This window comes from Ranitomeya imitator, chromosome 3 (assembly GCF_032444005.1).
Source record: "Ranitomeya imitator isolate aRanImi1 chromosome 3, aRanImi1.pri, whole genome shotgun sequence".
NCBI lineage: Eukaryota > Metazoa > Chordata > Amphibia > Anura > Dendrobatidae > Ranitomeya > Ranitomeya imitator.
Window position 1 is genome coordinate 771,167,421 of NC_091284.1, and position 20,919 is coordinate 771,188,339.

General features: G+C 45.1%; 1 protein-coding gene across 1 annotated transcript in view; it reads right to left on the reverse strand.

Annotated features, from left to right (window-relative positions):
- RNF17 (ring finger protein 17) overlaps positions 1 to 20,919 on the reverse strand; it is a 341,311-nt gene that overhangs the window by 293,273 nt on the left and 27,119 nt on the right. The window contains exons 6-7 of the mRNA XM_069759912.1: positions 10,603 to 10,761; positions 1 to 17 (exon numbers count right to left, since the gene is read on the reverse strand). The exon at positions 1 to 17 is cut by the window's left edge and continues 173 nt beyond it. Of these exons, the coding sequence (XP_069616013.1) occupies positions 1 to 17; positions 10,603 to 10,761 (176 nt within the window). The remainder of the gene's footprint in view (positions 18 to 10,602; positions 10,762 to 20,919) is intronic.

Here is a 20,919-nt window from a genome sequence, read left to right on the forward strand (position 1 = left end):
GAAAGCAACTACTTCTCCTGGAAGACATAATAAAACTCTCAACACCAACAGTTTTCACATTTTCATATCTTTTAAAAGTTCACTAAATTGTGTATATCGCAAGACACGAACAAATGTCATGAGAGTAAATAATGAAAATTCCTATGCCATTAGTGGGCTAAATGCAGAAATTTGAAAGAAGAAAAAAAAAAAAAAAAAATCAACGAGAAACAGATATACAGGTAGTAAATTGCACTTTATTATACAAAAAAAAAAAAACAAACAGGATTTTTGGTTGCTTACCGTAAAATCTGTTTCTCTGAGCCTTCATTGGGGGACACAGGAACCATGGGTGTACGCTGCTGCCACCATGCACAAAAAAGTTAGCTCCTCCTCTGCAGTGTACACCCCACTGACTGGCATTATGCACTTCAATTAGTGAGAAAGCAGTAGGAGGCAAAACAATAAAGTTGAACATAAACATGAGAACTGTAAACATGAGAACAGTCAGAACACAGAACAACAGAAACTGAATAACATGGGAGAGTGTTGTGTCCCCCAATGAAGGCTCCGAGAATCAGATAATGGTTGCTTACCGTAAAATCTATCGCCTCTCATTGGGGGACACAGGAACCATGGGAAGTCCCAAAGCAGTCCCTGGGCTGGGAAAAACAGACTTCCATCAGGTCTGAGGACTCCCCACTGCTGCCTACAAGATCCTTCTGCCTAGGCTGGCGTCCGAAGTGTAGGTAAGGACCCAGTAAAATTTGGCGAATGTGTGGATGGAAGACCAGGTTGCCGCTTTACAAAGCAGTAGGGCGGAAGCACTGTGGTGTACTGCCCAGGAGGCGCCGACTGCCCGGGTAGAGTGAGCCTTTATCCCAGGAGGGGGCACTCTGTTCTTGACACGGTAAGCCCCCAAAATTGCCATTCTGATCCAGCGAGCAGTAGTCGCCTTGGAAGCCGGCAGGCCCCTACACGTGCCATCAGGAATGACGAAGAGAGTCCGTCTTCCAGAAAACGGCCGTTCTAGCCAGGTAGATCCTCACTGCCCTAACGAGGTCCAGCTTGTTCAACGATCGCTCCAGAGGATGAGTCGGAGCTGGACAAAAGGAAGGTAGAACAATGTCCTCGTTGAGGTGGAAGGTGGAAACCACCTTAGGAAGGAAGGCGGGGGACCTTGTCCTGGTGGATAACCATGAAAGGAGGTCGGCAAGAAAGGGCCGCCAACTCGGAAACGCGGCGGATAGAAGTGATGGCCACAAGAAAGGCCACCTTCCAAGATTGAGCCTCTCAGGGAGGTCTCCCTGTCAGTTCTAAGGGGGAACCTCCAGCAAAAGATTTAAATCCATTGAATCCACAGGGACCCTGTACGGAGGGACAGCATGGGCTACTCCTTGAAGGAAGGTCTTAACCTGTGGCCGAGAAGATAAAGTCTTCTGAAAAAACATGGAGAGCGCAGAAAGCTGGCCCTTTAGGGAACTAAGAGAAAGGCCCGAATCCAGTCCTGCTTGAAGGAAAGCCAAAATGGAAGGCAGGGAAAAGGACATAGGCAAAAGGCAAAACGCTGTTGGACTCGCACCAACGGAAGTAAACCTTCCAGGTACGATAGTAGATCCTGGAAGGCGAAGGCTTCCTAGCCTAGTTCATAAGTGTGAATCACCCGGTCTGAAATGCCGGACGCTCTTAGAACTGAAGTCTCAACAGCCACACCGTCAAACTGAGCGACCGAGAATTCGGGTGGCAGATTGGACCCAGAGACAGCAGATCGGGTCTGTCTGGAATGCGCCAGGGGGCGTCCGCGAGTACATTGACGATCTCCGCGAGCCAAGATCTCCTGGGCCAATCCAGGGCGATCAGAATGACCGGCACCCCTTCCTCCTTGATCTTTTTCAACAGCTTGGGAAGCAATGGAAGGGGTGGGAACAGATAGGGGAGCACGAACTGCGACCAAGGAATGCCCAGAGCGTCAACGTCCACTGCGAGAGTGTCGCAAGATCTGGAGACAAATCGAGGAACCTTCCTGGTCAATTCGGGATGCCGAGAGGTCCACGTCCGGAGTCCCCCATCGAAAACAAATCTGATGGAAGACCTACTGATGCAAGGACCATTCCCTTGCCGCGAGACCTTCGCGGCTGAGGAAATCGGCGGCCCAATTGTCCACGCCGTGGATTTGCACTGCGGATATCACCGGGACCATTGCCTCTGCCCAGAGGAGGATCTTGGATACCTCCTGATGGTTGACATATGTGTTATGAAAGGCAATTCAGTACCACAATGAACATAGCGGTCAGAGCACATACAGTGATCTGACAATAACCCAAAATCATAGAACGAGCTCTGAGACGTGGGAACTCTGCAGACCGCAATCCCTAATCCTCTCCAAACAACACTAGAGGCAGCCGTGGATTGCGCCTAACTCTGCCTATGCAACTCGGCACAGCCTGAGAAACTAACTAGCCTGAAGATAGAAAATAAGCCTACCTTGCCTCAGAGAAATACCCCAAAGGAAAAGGCAGCCCCCCACATATAATGACTTAAGATGAAAAGACAAACGTAGAGATGAAATAGATTCAGCAAAGTGAGGCCCGACTTTCTTAACAGAGCGAGGATAGAAAAGGAAACTTTGCGGTCTACACAAAACCCTAAAGAAAACCACGCAAAGGGGGCAAAAAGACCCTCCGTACCGAACTAACGGCACGGAGGTACACCCTTTGCGTCCCAGAGCTTCCAGCAACAAAATAGACAAGCTGGACAGAAAAAATAGCAAACAAATAGCAAAGAAGAACTTAGCTATGCAGAGCAGCAGGCCACAGGAATGATCCAGGGAAAAGCAAGCTGGAACTTAGCTTCTGATGGGAAGACAGGTCACAAGAACGTTCCAGGAGTGAACAGACCAATACTAGAACATTGACAGGTGGCATAGAGCAAAGATCTAAGTGGAGTTAAATAGAGCAGCAGCTAACGAATTAACCTCGTCACCTGTGAAACTCAGAAACACCCACCAGAGGAAGTCCATGGACAGAACCAGCCGAAGTACCATTCATGACCACAGGAGGGAGCCCGACAACAGAATTCACAACAGTACCCCCCCTTGAGGAGAGGTCACCGAACCCTCACCAGAGCCCCCAGGCCGACCAGGATGAGCCACATGAAAGGCACGAACAAGATCGGGAGCATGGACATCGGAGGCAAAAACCCAGGAATTATCCTCCTGAGCATAACCCTTCCATTTAACCAGATACTGGAGTTTCCGTCTAGAAACACAAGAATCCAAAATCTTCTCCACAATATACTCCAATTCCCCCTCCACCAAAACCGGGGCAGGAGGATCAACAGATGGAACCATAGGTGCCACGTATCTCCACAACAATGACCTATGGAATACGTTATGTATGGAAAAAGAATCTGGAAGGGTCAGACGAAAAGACACAGGGTTAAGAACCTCAGAAATCCTATACGGACCAATGAAACGAGGTTTAAACTTAGGAGAGGAAACCTTCATAGGAATATGACGAGAAGATAACCAAACCAGATCCCCAACACGACCACATCATGCAGATTATGCAACACCAGAAAGCGAATAACCTCCTGATGTGCAGGAGCCATGCACATGGTCAGCTGGGTCCAGTATTGAGGCTTATTCTTGGCCAAAGGCGTGGCATCAATTCCTCTCAATGGAATAGGACACTGCAAGGGCTCTAAGAGAAACCCACAACGCTTAGCATACTCCAAGTCCATCAAATTCAGGGCAGCGCCTGAATCCACAAATGCCATGACAGAACACGATGACAAAGAACAGATCAAGGTAACGGACAGAAGAAATTTTGACTGTACCGTACCAATGGTGGCAGACCTAGCCTACCGCTTAGTGCGCTTAGGACAATCAGAGATAGCATGAGTGGAATCACCACAGTAGAAACACAGCCCCTTCAGACGTCTGTGTTCTTGCCGTTCAACTCTGGTCAAAGTCCTATCGCACTGCATAGGCTCAGGTTTAAGCTCAGGTAATACCGCCAAATGGTGCACAGATTTACACTCACGCAAGCGTCGACCGATCTGAATGGCCAAAGACATAGACTCATTCAAACCAGCAGGCATAGGAAATCCCACCATGACATCCTTAAGGGCTTCAGAGAGACCCTTTCTGAACATAGCTGCCAGCGCAGATTCATTCCATTGAGTGAGCACGGACCACTTTCTACATTTCTGACAATATACCTCTATCTCATCCTGACCCTGACAAAGAGCCAGCAAATCTTTCTCTGCCTGATCCACTGAATTAGGTTCATCGTACAGCAATCCGAGCGCCAGGAAAAACGCATCGATATTACTCAATGCAGGATCTCCTGGCGCAAGAGAAAATGCCCAGTCCTGAGGGTCGCCGCGCAAAAAAGAAATAACAATCAAAACCTGTTGAACTGGATCACCAGAGGAGCGAGGTTTCAAGGCCAGAAATAATTTACAATTATTTTTGAAACTCAAACTTAGTTCTATCTCCAAAAAACAAATCAGGAATAGGAATTCTTGGTTCTAACATAGATTTCTGATCAAAAGTGTCTTGAATCTTTTGTACTCTTGCCGAGAGCTGATCCACAAATGAAGACAGACTTCTAATGTCCATCGCTACACCTGTGTACTGAACCACCCAAATGTCTAGGGGAAAAAAAAAGGCAAAACACAGTGCAAAGAAAAAAAAAATGGTCTCAGAACTTCTTTTTTCCCTCTATTGAGAATCATTAGTACTTTGGGCTTCCTGTACTGTTATGAAAGGCAATTCAGTACCACAATGGACATAGCGGTCAGAGCACATACAGTGATCCGACAATAACCCAAAATCATAGAACGAGCTCTGAGACGTGGGAACTCTGCAGACCGCAATCCCTAATCCTCTCCAAACAACACTAGAGGCAGCCGTGGATTGCGCCTAACTCTGCCTATGCAACTCGGCACAGCCTGAGAAACTAACTAGCCTGAAGATAGAAAATAAGCCTACCTTGCCTCAGAAATACCCCAAAGGAAAAGGCAGACCCCAAATATAATGACTGTGAGTTAAGATGAAAAGACAAACGTAGGGATGAAATAGATTCAGCAAAGTGAGGCCCGACTTAACAGAGCGAGGATAGAAAAGGAAACTTTGCGGTCTACATAAAACCCTAAAGAAAACCACGCAAAGGGGGCAAAAAGACCCTCCGTACCGAACTAACGGCACGGAGGTACACCCTTTGCGTCCCAGAGCTTCCAGCAACAAAATAGACAAGCTGGACAGAAAAAATAGCAAACAAATAGCAAAGAAGAAATTAGCTATGCAGAGCAGCAGGCCACAGAAATGATCCAGGGAAAAGCAAGTCCAACACTTGAACATTGACAGGAAGCCAGGATCAAAGCATTAGGTGGAGTTAAGTAGAGAAGCACCTAACGACCTCACCAGATCACCTGAGGGAGGAAACTCAGAAGCCGCAGTACCACTTCCCTCCACCAACAGAAGCTCACAGAGAGAATCAGCCGAAGTACCACTTGTGACCACAGGAGGGAGCTCTGCCACAGAATTCACAACACATATGCCACCGCCATGGCATTGTCCGTCTGGATTCGGATAGGTAGACCCTTGAGAATCCTTTCCCAGAGACAAAGGGCAAGAAAGATGGCCCGAATCTCGAGGACGTTGATCGGCAGAGAAGATTCCTGTGCCGACCAACGACCCTGAACAGTCAGGTGACGAAACACCGCATCCCAGCCGAGAAGGCTGGCTGGCGTCCGTCGTCACCACCTGCCAGTGAACTGGGGAGAGAGTCGAATCGGACGATCCAGGGAGAAGACAGACCTGTCCCACTGTGACAGGATGACCTGCTGAAGAGGTCGTGAAGGGAATCACTTCCAATGTTGCAACTATCCTTCCCAGAACCGATCGGAAGGAGGAAAACAGAGGACCCTGGAGCAAGTGTACGTCCCGTTGAATGATGGATCTCGTCTTCGGGAAGGAAGACTGGTCTAACGAGTGTCGAAGAGCATGCCCAGAAAGACGAGGGGCTGGGAAGGAACAAGACTGGATTTCTTCCTGTAGACAAGCCACCTGAAACGGGCTAGAGTGTCGAGGACGATGGACAGGCTCTCGTGAGCCTGAGAAAAGGACGGAGCCTTGATGAGGATGTCGTCGATGTACGGAAAAAGTACCAGTCCCCTGACCATCAAGATGGCTATCAGCACCGCCATTATCTTCGTGACAACCCTGGGAGCGGTTGCAACACCGAGCGGCAGGAATTGAATTGAAAATGGTCCTGGAGCACCGCAAAGCGCAGGAATCGGTGATGTCCCGGGAATAACGGGATGTGGAGGTAGGCATCCCGAATATCTATGGAACACAGGAATTCCAGGGCCTCCATGAAAGCAATTACTGAGCGAAGGGATTTCATCCTGAAGGGTCTCAAACGAACTCTCCTGTTCAGCAATTTGAGATCCAGAATGGGATGAACCTTGCCATCTTTTTTCGGTATCACAAAAAGATTCAAATAGAAAACTGTGAACTGTTCTTTTCCTGGAACAGGAACGATTACCCCGGACTCGAGGAGGGAAGTGATGGCTGCAAAGAAACTTGGAACTAGAGCGGGATCTCTTGGAGGGCGGGACTCGAAGAAACGATCCCAGGGCCATGAAATTAACGCTGTTTTGTATCCCGAGGATACCACTTCCCTGACCCATGCGTCCTCCACTGAGGAGATCCAGACGTCTCTGAAGAAAAGGAGAAGGCCGCCCAGCTTGGGAGGTGCGCTGGAGTCTAGCCGTGAGTCATGCCAAGGTGGATCTTCCAGTCCCAGGAAGGAGTGGGTCTAAAGAATACCACCTTCTTCTCTTGACGTGCCTGCGGCCTTTGCTGCTGCTGTGAAAAGGAGTTTGATGCCACAAAGCGACGAAAAGGCCGAAAGGGCTGGAATTGCCGCCTAGGAAGAGGCCGGCGAGGCTTGGACTGGGGAAGAAGGGAGCTTGTGCCCACGGTAGCATCCTTAATAATTTTTGTCCAGCTTGGAACCGAAGAGACGAGATCCCTGAAAAGGCAGGCTGGTAAGGGACTTTTTTGATGACAAATCCGTCTGCCAGGCCTTGAGCCTGATGGTACGACGGATGGCAACCACATTACTAGACGCCAGAGCGGCAGAAGACGCGGTGTCCAGGGAAGCAGAGACCAAGTATTTCCCAGCGTGAGAAATCTGTGTGGCAAGTTCTGACAGCTGTTCTGGTGGAGGTCCGGCCAGAATGCCCCGACGGAGTTGTTTGGTCCATTCGGATATAGACTTCGAAACCCAGGTGGAAGCAAAGGCAGGGCATAGGGCAGAAGCGGCCGCTTCAAAGGCCAACTTAGCAAAGGACTATGAATTTATTGTTGGAATCTTTCAGAGACGCTCCGCCCGACAGCGGGAGGACTGTGTTGGTGGAAAGTCTAGAAACTGGCGGATCCACAGAGGGAGAAGTAGTCCAGTTGTCAATGAGATCCGGAAAAAAAAGGATATAAGACGCCAAGGCGCTTTCCTCTTTGAAATCGTCTGGTCGGATTCTCCCTTTCTCTGGTCAGAAGCTGATCGAAATCAGGATGAGAATTAGACATGGTGAACGAACCCCTGAGTAATGCCAGAAGGTTAGGGGACATAGTAACATAGTAACATAGTAACATAGTAACATAGTTAGTAAGGCCGAAAAAAGACATTTGTCCATCCAGTTCAGCCTATATTCCATCATAATAAATACCCAGATCTACGTCCTTCTACAGAACCTAATAAATAGTAATATAGTTAGTATATGGAGGACAGGAGGGCAGAGGAGAGTGTCAGTCTGCAGTGCAGAGCTACTCACGGCAGACGATTCGGCGTCCACTGCACAGCATGGAAGATGCTCCTCAAGAGTCAGAGACAGCTTCAGGATCTGGAGCTAGAAGTGGACAACAGCAGGGAGATGGTGTCCTAAAGGTAGCCGGGGATTTGCGCTCTTAGGAGGGGCAATCGTGGTGCCGAAATGCTTCCTGAAGGGGCACAGGAATGATGGGCGAGCTAAACCGCCTGTAGGGGAGCACCAAGATGGCGCCGGTGGGCAGGCTATGACAGTCGGGCGGGAGAAAAGCCCGCCTGAGAGAAGAGGAAGTGGGCGGAGTCGCACCGTGTAGGCCCGAGCAGAAGTCGGGGTCTAAATTAGAGGCCAGCGGCTGCAGGAGAGGGCAGCGGCGCCGGGAAAAGAAGCGGAGCGGCTGCCGCAATGGAAAAAGGACAGTGCGGTCGCCGGAAAAAAGGGAGCAGCGCGGCTGCCTGCAAAGGTAACCACGTCGAGGCATAAGGCAGAGCGGCTGCAGTCGGGCAGGAAGAGACGCGGCTGCCTGCAAAGGCTACCGCACCGGAAAGAAGATAGTGTGGCCGCCGGTGGGGAGCAGCGCAAAAAGGGGCGCAGCTGCCTGCAAAGGCCGCCGCGCGGACGAGGGGGTCTGTGCCTGCAAATGCTGTCTGCAGGTAAGATCCCTGCTGCCTAGTAACAGTGACGACCACCCAAGGTAACCTGCACCCTATATAACGCCTATAGAGCGACCTCCCTGCCTACTCTGGGGCGGGTGGGGAAATACTCACCTCACACATCCCACGTCGTCCGTTACTAACCTCAATCCAAGGAAGGTATGAGACATCCAGGAAGCTGGTGATGGACGTCCTCGTCTCCTCCAACCGACAGGCACTGGCGGGCGAGTGGGTGGGGGATGGAGTGCTAGGATCATGGTCCTGCTGAGGGATCTATGAGGATATGGGGTGGCAGTACACACTGTACTCAGTCCGTATTGTGGGACTACAGGTGTGACTGTTCACCCTGCATCCCTTCCGGAAAACCCTGGAAAAAAAAACGATGCACATTGAGGTAGATAAGGGTCTAATGAAAGACCAGTGTCCACCTCCTACTGACACTAAGCTAAACTGTAGTGCATAATGCCAGTTGGTGGGGTGTACACTGCAGAGAAGGAGCTTAATTTTTTTGTGCATAGTGTCAGCCTCCTAGTGGCAGCAGCAGCATACACCCATGGTTCCTGTGTCCCCCAATGAGACGCGACAGAGAAAAAGTTGTGTTTGCTCAAAACACTAAAAGAAAAATTAACAGAGGGTCTAAATTTTTCAAAGGATGGCACATACGATCACGTTTGGATCAGAGCATTCATACATTTTGCAATTTGGCCACCTAGTATAATAATAGGCTTGTTATGTAAAGATCACTTTTTTTTTTGTGTGTGTCATCTCATCTTCACAGGCTGGATAAAAGTAAGAGCTGAAAAATTATCTTTTTTTAAATTTCATTGCAGGACTATCATCATGTAAAGTTTAGATTTTAATTTAGGCTAACACCAAGCAGGCGTCAGCAGAAACTTGGTGTTTCTGCTGACGCCTTTCTAATATACTTTCTAATATACTGCTTTTATAATATGCATTGTGTTCAATGTGAGTTTTCTACTATTCGACAAACACTGGACTATGGTCCTAAAATATATGCTACCCTTATTGGGCAGTAAAGTGCATATTTTCAGTTTAGGGGCACTAGTGTACGGATAGGTTTTTTTTAACCATATAAACGTATAGCATTAAAAGAACTCTCATTTGTTCAATTTCCAACTTATGTCCTGACCTATTTTCTGGCCTTTTTACCTAGGGATCTAATCACATATGTACCCACAATGTTTATGTGTTATTTGCCTACATTGATTGTAACAGTGTAAAAATAAAAATTTGGTAATTTTTTTAGCACATTTGAACTCTGGTTCTACTTGTAAATTATTTAACTCAGCTCCATAGACTTGTTATCATGAGGCGGTTTGACCAACATTCTAAAAATGGTGAAAGGTGCTTTTTAACATCTACACATTAATAATGTAGTATTCACCAGTCAATGCTCAATTACTCCTCCCTTCCTGCACAATGATCTGCACGTGTCACAGAGCATTCAGTCAATTGAAAGAACTGTGGTACCATGTAGGGCCACAATGCAACTTTCAGAGCTGCTGCATTGCCCCTTAACTAGCTGATCAGTGAATGTGACAGGAGTAGAGATGAGTGAACATGAGCAGTAAAGTTCGGCGTCCGTACAGAACACCTACTTTTCAGGCATGGACACCAAAGACGAACTTCATCACGAAGTGTTACTGTTCAGGTTACTGTTCAAACAACACTTCTGATAGGCGGTGAAATCATCCCTGCCGGTCAGAGAGCTGCGGTTCCTGCGCTGTCAAAAGACAGCATGAGCACTCAGCTGTGATCGGAGGTATAAAGTTAACCTCTGGTCACTGGTATCAGCTGATGGGACTACTGCTCCCGTCATCCGAAACCTTCTGCCGCTAATAACATCGAGAGCAGGAGAGGCGGATGGGAGTATTCAGCCGCTCCTGCACTGTAAATAAATAATAAAAAAAAAAAACCGTATGGAATCCCCCTATTTTTTGATAACCAGCCATGCAAAATTTACAGCTGGCGGCTGCAATCCCCAGCTGGCGGCTGCAATCCCCAGCTGTCAGCTTCAGCAAGGCTGGTTATCAAGTATAGAGTAGTCCCCACGCCATATTTTTTAAATTCGCATTTCTTCCAGTTATATACAATGTAAATATGTTCTAAGTACCTAGCTGCAAAACGTCTGTAGGGGAACATTGGCTGCATGACCGACTGAGCGTAGTCAGCATCCGCTCGAGCATGATGATCTGCCTTCTCTGGGTAAAATGCTGGATATAAAAGTTGCAGGGATTTGTTATCTGAGTTAGGTATACAAGATCCTGTGAGGCTGCAAAAAGAAACAAAATAATATATATATATTAAAGGAACAGTTTTTACATTAAAGTGGTGAAAGCAAATTCTAAATATCGTATATACTCGAGTATAAGCCGAGATATTCAGCCCACTTTTTTGGGCTGAAAGTCCCCCTCTCGGCTTATACTCGAGTCATACCCAGGGGTTGGCAGGGGAGGGGGAGCGGGGGCTGTGAAATTATACTCACCTACTCCAGGCGCGGTCCCTGCAGGTCCCTGGTGCCGGCAGCAGCAGATTCTTCCTGTACTGAGCGGTCACATGGTACCGCTCATTACAGTAATGAATATGCGGCTCCACCTCCCATAGAGGTGGAGCCGCATATTCATTATTGTAATGAGCGGTAACAGTGACCCCTCAGTACAGGATGAAGCTGCGGTGTTGGGGAAGCAGGGACTGCACAGCGCCAGTAGCAGGCGAGTATACGAGAAGGGGAGCGCAGCGCTGCGAGATAGTCACCTTTCCTCGTTCCGGGCGCCGCTCTGTCTTCTGCAGTGACGCTCAGGTCAGAGGGCGCGGTGACGTGGTTAGTGCGCGCTCTCTGCTGAACGTCAGCGCTGAAGATGGAGCTGCAACGGAACGAGGAGCAGGTGACTATTGAAAGTGCCGGGGGCCTGAGCGATGGAGAGGCGAGTATGCGATTTACATTTTTTTATCGCAGAAACAGCAAATGGGGCAAGTGTCTGTATGGAGCATCTATGGGGCCATAACGTTTGTGCAGCACTATATGGGGCCATAACATTTGTGCAGCACTATATTGGGCCATAACATTTGTGCAGCACTATATGGGACCATAACGTTTGTGCAGCACTATATGGGGCAAGTCTCTGTATGGGGCCCATAATTAACGTTTGTAGGTCATTACGGTATGAGTCTCTGTATGGAGCATCTTATAGGGCCATAATCAAGGTTTGTGCAGCACTATATGGGGCAAATATCTTTATGGAGCATCTTATGGGGCCATTATCAGCATTTGTGCAGCATTATATTGGGCAAATGTGTATATGGAGCATCTTATGGGGCCATTATTAACCTTTATGCAGGATTATATGGGGCATATTTTAATATGGAACATCTTCTGGGGCCCATCATAAACTGTATGGAGCATTATATGGGGCTCCTGATTCAATATGGATATTCAAAAACACAACCTACTGATGTCTCAATTAATTTTACTTTTATTGGTATCTATTTTAACTTTTGACATTTACCGGTAGCTGCTGCATTTCCCACCCTAGGCTTATACTTAAGTTTTCCCAGTTTTTTGTGGCAAAATTAGGGGGGTCGGCTTATACTCTGGTCGGCTTATACTCGAGTATATACGGTATGTGATTAATTTAGACAGTAGCAAAAGAATGCAAATGGACCCACATGTCTTTTGACAAAATTGAGCAGAGGCACCCATCATCTTCTGACCTTGCTTGAACCTCTTTGTCCTTTCTGTAAATGGAATTTTAAAAATAAAATGAATAGTTCTGTACAGAATTACATAGAGGTTTAAAATTTTCATACAAACAGTTTTTATTACACCTTAGACCCGTTCCCTCCTTATTTATTTCCCATCCACATAGTATGATGATTTGTTTCTTGCAGGAAAAGATGACCTCTTCCCATTCAATATACTGAAAAACAGGAGAAAAAAATTCCAAGTGCGGTGAAATTGTGAAAAAATACTACTCTTATTTCAGGGGTTTGTTTTGTTTTCACAGCCAGCAATTTGTGGCAAAAGTTACTCTGAATCATGATTCTCAAATCAGTACAATTATGGTAATGATAAACCTGCAGGGGATTTTTCTTTTTTTTTCAGTCAAGTAGAGAAAAATAAAAAATAAAAATTACTTCCATTGCCTTTTTATTTTTTTTAAGTCCTGTGATATTTTTGTTTTTATGTTGATTGAGCTGGTTGAAGGCTCTTGCTTTTATTCATACAATTTTTGGATACATATTCGATGTTTCAACCTATTTTTGTAAAAAAAAAATTAAAGGGAACCTGTCACCTCGAAAATCGCAGGTGAGGTAATCCCACCGGCATCAGGGGCTTATCTACAGCATTCTGTAATGCTGTAGATAAGCCCCCGATGTTACCTGAAAAAGGAGAAAAAGACGTTATATTATACTCACCCAGGGGCGGTCCCGCTGCTGGTCAGGTCGGATGGGCGTCTCCGGTCCGCTGCGGCGCCTCCTATCTTCTTTCCATTAGGTCCTCTTCTGATCTTCAGCCACGGCTCCGGCGTAGGCGTACTTTGCTCTGCCCTCTTGAGGGCAGACAAAGTACTGCAGTGCGCAGGCGCCGGGCCTCTGACATTTCCGGCGCCTGCGCACTGCAGTACTATCCTCTGCCCTCAAGAGGGCAGAGCAAAGTACGCCTGCGCCGGAGCCGTGGCTGAAGATCAGAAGAGGACGTCATGGAAAGAAGATAGGAGGCGCCGGAGCGGACCGGAGACGCCCATCCGACCTGACCAGCAGCGGGACCGCCCCTGGGTGAGTATAATATAACGTCTTTTTTTCCTTTTTCAGGTAACATCGGGGGCTTATCTACAGCATTACAGAATGCTGCAGATAAGCCCCTGATGCCAGTGGGATTACCTCACCCGCGATTTTCGGGGTGACAGGTGCCCTTTAATCCCTTTATGGCCTCTCCACACCCCCAAGTCTGTGTGTGCCTTCGTGACCAGGCCACATTTTACAATTCTGACCACTGTCACTTTACGTGGCAATAACTCTGGAGAGCTTCAACAGATCCCACTGATAGTGGTAACATTTCTTCAATATGACGCGTTTATTTGTGAGGGGGAAAAAAATGGAATTTTGGTTAACATTTAGAAATTTTCAAACTTATAATTTTTCCGCCCTTAAATCAGAGTCACACAAAATGGTTAATAAATGCCATTTCGCATGTCTACTTTACATCAGACAGCGTACACTCATTTGAATTTTTATTTTCTGGATCACTTCAGTTATTTCATTTTTAAACCAACTTACAAGTTTTGGGTTTTTTTTGCAATGGACTTACTCATTGACTCCTCCAGGCAGGAACGTGCTTCCCTGGTGTTCCAATCAGTCAGTAATACCACAGATTCTTCTCCTGATGTTATAATGCCATGCTCTCTATAGAGAAGTTATCGCTTGATGAAACGCGAATATGGTGGGATTATACTACCTTGGAGAATTATTTATCATTAAACATCATCCCAAGGGAGTTATATATTCAAAAAATCCCAACCACTACTTATAGTGAAAATTTCACAAGCGATTGGAATACCATTTTATCTGAATGCTCACAACGTTTGATGCAATTAATAGTCAAACATGAAAACGAGGAGCTTTCCAAAATCAGAACAGAATTGGACAAGGACATAGTAGCTTTAAAATCTGTGGTTACAAACGTGGAATTTGAGAAATTCCAAACACAACTGAAGGCCAAATTATATTTGCTCTGAAAGAATCGATAACCTTGGTTAAAAAACGAAAATTTAACAGACACTTTTGATTATAAAAATATACCAGGTGTATGAGTGGGGCAGATGGGAAAGGAACCCACATACCCCCAGATCTATCCTGAAAAAATGGAACCGCACCACTCCGGTTTCCTACAGGAATCAGGTCACATTTTCTTCTTCTGATCCAGAGTCTTCGGATGCTTCCTACAGCTCCTCTATTCAAGAGTCTATCACCAATCAAGTACCATCAGGCTCTAAATCACAATTGCGCTATTTTCGTAAAAATAAACGCAATAATTATGGCTTTCCAAAAAACATCCCAAAAAACACACCAGGCGGAGGGGACGAAAGCACCATAAACACGCCAACTATTTTCCAGAACCGCCTGAGGAGTCAAAACAAAATATCGCACTAGACGTGGTTAATCTTTCTTCGACAGTTTTTGCCGATACGGCCATACAACTTCTTTCGCGAGGATTGAATTTTTCTCCCAGGAACTCTGAACTGGACTTATTTTCGACACTCAAGGACATAAATAAATTCATCAGAGATCTAACCGTTAAAAAACATTTTTTTGAAGTAGATAAAGACATTGCCCCCGATAACCCAAGATGTATCATGAACGAATTCGTAGGCAAAAACTTCATGGAACAAAATGGACTCATGTCGCTTATGGATCTGGATACCAACCTGGATTTTATGACTCCTACGGATACAGGACCTAGTTTTAGAGTAAAAAATCCTTTTTTTAATCCTGTCCAAGCCCGGACTGACACCATGGATCGTTTCCAGGAAAGAGTAGAGAAAGAAATACAGCACTCACCTTTCATTCGGACAGCCAGAAACGTAATCCTAATCTGACTAAAGTAGAACGGGAGTCTCTTGAAAATATTAAAAACAATCCAGACATAGTAATTAGAATGTCGGATAAGGGGGGCTCAGTGGTGGTTTTAAATAAATCTGATTATTTTGATACTATCAATAATATAAGTTACATGTCTTTGAAGTCTAATCCTACCATTGAATTTTCTTCTCTTCTGAAAAACATGGTTAATGATGGTGTTTCGGAGGGGATTTTTTCCCAGCAACAAGCAGATTATATATGTGTAGATCATTCTAAAATCCTCCCCCCCCCCACCCACCATGCGCCTTATTATTTCTGGCCTGGGTTCATATAGCGAACATTTGGGGGAGTGCTTGGACTTTTTGTTACAACTTCTAGTCCAACGGGTGCCTCGGTATATTGAAGACTCGCGGGATATTCTCAGTATTTTTCACAATGTAACATGGGATTCTAATTGGTCTTGGCTGGCATGTGATGTGGTTGCATTATATTCATCAATTCCCCATAGAGTGGCCCTACATGCTGTACAATTTCATCTTTTCAAGTACAGTAACTATTCCATTGATTTACAATCTTACATAATTTCAGTTTTATCGTTTTTGATTTCTCATAATTATTTTTTGTTTGATAAAAAAATCTTTTTGCAATTAGGTGGAGTTTCGATGGGTGCGAAATTTTTACCTTCAGTGGCCAACTTAGTTATGTCTTGGTGGGAGGAGAACTATATTTTCAATGTAGACAATCCATTTCTGACACAAATTCAATGGTATTCTAGATTTATTGATGACCTATTGTTAGTGTGGAGCGGGGACATATCATCTGTCAATAATTTCATTAGTTATTTGAACAATAACCCTTTCAACTTAAAGTTTACTTATCATTGGGATTCGGAACATATCAACTTCCTTGATTTAACCCTTTCGGGTATTTCACAGCAGTTAATCCAAACATGAACCTACCGCAAACCTACTGCAGGTAATACCATACTGCATGCCAAAAGCTTCCACCCTGTTCACACCATAAAATCTATCCCTGTTGGCGAGGTTATTAGAGCCAAACGCAATTGCAGTAATGAAACCATTTTTCATAGGGAAACAGCAGACATTCGACAGACTCAGTGAACGCAAATATCAGAGATGGGCTATAGACAGAGCCTGCAATTTAGTAAAAAACAAGACCAGACCGGAATTAGTTAACATCTCAAATCCAATTAATGATACTCCCGTCAATAAAAACAAAACACATTTTCGTAATAAAAATGTCTATCAGAAACAACCGGTATTAATATTAACTTATAGTACATACTTTAAGTCAATCTCAAATATAGTACACCGTGATCTAAATATTTTACGAGATGACCCCACAATAGATCTCATTCTACAGGAAGGTATTAAAATAGTTTCTAGAAAAGCCCCTACTTTAGGTACCTTGCTTGCTCCAAGCTTTGTCCAGTCTGGTGGGCTTAAAAGAAACCGAGCCAGCTGGCTATCTACAAAAGGTTTTTTTAAAATGTGGCTCTTCTCCATGCAAAACCTGTTTGTTCTCGAAAAAAAAACGCAACCTTCACGGGCACCAATCATCAGAAAATTTACAATATAAAAGACTTCATCAATTGTAACACAGACCATGTTATTTATATCATAGAATGTGTCTCATGCAATCTGCATTATATTGGATGTATTATCCGTAAATTGAAAGAGATTCCGTGAACACTTCTATGATATTACACAATCCACATTGAGACATGTCTCCAGTGCCTCCAATCACTTCATACAAACTCATAATAGGAACACCTCATCATTGAAAGTCTATGCGATTGAACATATTCATAAGAATTCACGAGGTGGAGATAGAGAAAGGATTTTGCGTGACCGAGAGGCTTTTTGGATACTGTGTCTAAATACTCGAGCTCCCACTGGTTTAAATCTTAGAAGAGAAATGATGTTGTACCATTAGCTTTGTTGTATGTCGTAACAGATAATTTTGTTTTCTTTTTTCCATCAATATTTTTCCTGATATTTTTGTGTATTTTAATCTGTTTTTTTTTTTTTTTTTTCTTGTGTATGTTCTCACCAGGTTGGATTTTGGGTGCATGTTGATTGCCTTTTTAATTACTTATTTCTCTCACCTGTTTTGTTTATTTATATCGACCTGCTGAATCTCTTTCCTCATGCTGAAGACTAAGAACACGTCTGTGTTCGAAACGCGTTCAGTGAGGGCTGATATGTGATCCTATGCCCAGCCACTTATTGGGATCGACAATTTTATGGATTTGTTTCAATAAAGTTTATTGGATTTTAATACATTAGAATTTTTCCTTTTTCCTGGAGCTGGATTACCGAACTCTTTGTACTTTACATCAGCACAATTTTTTTTGCAAGGAAGTTAGAAGGGTTAAAAGTTGACCAGCAATTTCTTATTTTTTAAACAAAATTTACAAATCCATATATTTTTAGGGACCACATTACATTTGAAGTGACTTTGAGGGGCCTATAGTTAATAAACAACATTTCCCACAAGTCTGCCTTACATTCAGCACAATACTTGAAACAATTTTTTTTTGTTAGGAAGTTGTAAGGGTTCAAATTTGACCAGCGATTTCTCATGTTTCCAAAAAAATTTACAAAACAATTGTTTTTAAGAACCACATCACATTTGAAGTGACTTTGAGGGACTTGCATGACAGAAATTACCCAAAAGTGACGCCATTTTAAAAACGGAAACCCTCAAGGTACTGTAAACCACCTTCAAGTTTATTAACCCTTCAGGTGCTTCACACGAATTAATGGAATGTGGAAGAAAAAAATATTAACATTTAGCTTTTGTTACCAAAAATTTGTGCCATGTCACATTTTGAGAGCCCCTGATGTGCCTAAACAGTGAAATCCACCACACAAACACACGCACACAAGTTACTCCATTTTGGAAATTGGGAACCTTCACGGAATGTACTGTATCTACATGTGTGGGGAGAACCTTAATCTCCCAGGTGCTTTACATAAGTTTATAATGTAGAGCCATGTGGAGTGAGGCAGCGCCTCTGGCCGGAGGTATGTGTAACTCATACGCACCCTCCGTTCCCAGATCTGAAACTACCGAAACCCCACAGTGCACAGTTCGTGTGCTGGGAAGATTCATAAGTCTGCAGTTACCTTTAACGGGATATTCTTCACCCACTCCTAAAAGGGAGGGGTTTTTATAGAGCCCTTCCTAGACTGCTGTCGTGCCATAGCTGGCATCTGGTGACACGGACGATGGGGATTCAGGTACAAGAGTAAACCAAAGGGAAACACCGGGACAATAGGTAATAAAGAAGAACCAATAGCAGGTGATGATGTTCGTCCTTCGTTTTCGAAGATGACCATGACTTCAGGTTGGAAGAGAATAGTTATGGGTCCGGAGGGGGCTGATGAGTCCAATCCGGGCCCTGAAGGTTCGCCCACATACTTGACATACGAAAGCAGATGTGGTCAGTACACCAGATTCTACTTGTGCCTTGCGTACAGCACGCTTTCTTTTTGCCTCACAGATTTTCCTATCTTCAGCTGCACGTGCTCATGAGGTGATCCTGCCCCGCCAACCTGGACGATCCAGGGCAAGCTCTTCCCATTCATTAGTGTTGACTTCCAGGTTTTTGAGAGACACTTTAAGGCAGTCTTTATAGAGCTTCTTCTGCCCCCCAACTGCTCGCTTTCCTTGGCACAGTTCTCCATACAGCAGTTGCTTTGGTAGTCGGCTGTCAGGCATTCTGACCACATGTCCAGCCCACCTGGCTTGGACTTTCAGCAGGAGAGTGTAAACGCTGCAGGGCCCAGTTTGTTCCAGAATTGCCGTGTCCGGGACATTGTCTTGCCACCTGATGTGGAGGAGTCTGCGGAGGCAAATCATGTGGAAATGATTAAGCTGTTTAGCATGCCGGCTGTACACTGTCCAGGTCTCGCTAGCAATTTGGGTTGAATAGCTTGCCATCAGTCCTGTACCTATCCTGGATTCCATCTTCACAGTTGTTAAAGGCATCACTTAACATTGCAGAGAATAGCATACTGAACAGGGTTCGATGTTGTGAATTCTGCTTTTGGGCTCCCTCCGGTGGTTGTAGGTGGTAATGCAGTTCTGACTGGGGTATTTAGGTGTGCAGGATTCATTAGTCCTTGCCAGTTGTCCATGGTTCTGGGAGGAGTAGGTTCTCTGTCTGGTTCCTCCTGCCTTGCTGCTAAATCAGCAAAGATAAGTGTTTGGTTTTTTTTTTTTCTGTGGCACACATGCTGTGTGCTAATAATTTTGTGCTATTCATTTGTTTTCTCTTGTCCAGCTTAGATTGTGTCAGTGTTTTCTCAGTCTTGCTGGATTCTCAGGAGTTGCAGATATACGCTCCACATCTTTAGTTAGATGGTGGAATTTTTTGTATCATCTGCTGTGGATATTTTTTGGAAGGGTTTTAATACTGACCGCTTAGTATTCTGTCCTATCCTTCCCTATTTAGCTAGAAGTGGCCTCTTTTGCTAAATCCTGTTTCCTGCCTGCGTGTGTCTTTCCTCTACTACTCACAGTCAATATTTGTGGGGGGCTGCCCATCCTTTGGGGTTCTGCTGAGGCAAGGTAGAATTCCTACTTCCATCTATAGGGGTATTTAGTCCTCCGGCTGTGTCGAGGTGTCTAGGATTTGTTAGGCACACCCCACGGCTACTTCTAGTGGCGGTGTTAAGTTCAGGATTTGCAGTCAGTATAGTTTCCACCAACTCCAGAGAAAGTTCTATGCGGCTCCAAGGCCACCAGATCATAACAGTTGGAGCAAGCACACAGCCTTGTTTTACGCCATTTGTTACTGGGAAATACGTCTCCATCGTTCAGAACCTTCACCACCATGCCATCATGGAACTGCCGGATGACTGAGATTAACTTGCTCGGGCAGCCAAATTTTGCCATGATCTTCCACAGGCCGTCTCTACTGACTGTCAAAAGCCTTGGTCAAATCAACAAAAGTTACATAAAGATCACGGTGTTGCTCCTGGCACTTTTCCTGAAGTTGACGTGCTGAAAAGACCATATCTACTGTTCCACGTTTAGCACGGAAACCACACTGGCTTTCTGGTAATAGTCCTTGCTCAAGGTGATGTAAAAGGCGGTTGAGCAAGACACGAGCCAATATCTTGCCTGCACTGGACAGAAGGGAGATGCCTCGATGGTTGTCACAAGATTGGCGATTACCTTTCCTCTTGTATATGTGGATTATGCTGGCATCTTTCATCTGTTGTGGAACCTGTTCCTTTGTCCACATATATTGGAATAGTTTGGTCATCGTTTGCATCAGAACAGGGCCGCCACCTTTATATACCTCAGCAGGTATAGCATTTCCGGGTGCTTTTCCACAAGAAAGTTGTTTTTCTGCTTTCCTGACTTCATCTTCACTTGGAAGAACATCAATCTCCTTGTTGATTTCCCACCTGGGGCAGGCGAGCAATAGCCTCATCATTGATATTGGCAGGGCGATTAAGAATATTATTAAAGTGCTCAGCCCACCGTTCCAGAATTTGTTTCCTTTCTGTCAGCAGCTTAGTTCCATCTGCGTTAAGCAGAGATGAAGAGCTTGATGACTGGTGTCCATATACAGCTTTGAGCGCATCGTAGAAGCGTTTCTGGTCATGGGTATCTGCATAGCCCTAAAATTCGTCAGCCTTCTTGTTAAACCAGATACCCTGCATCTCGCTTGGCTTGATTTGTACCTTTCTTTTTATGTTGGTAAAGGCACCTTTCTTAGCTAACGACGTGGGGTCATTTTGGTACACCTTATACCGCTGATGTTTCTCTTCTAGGAGTGTATTTCCTCGTAGTTTTCATCGAACCAGTCTTG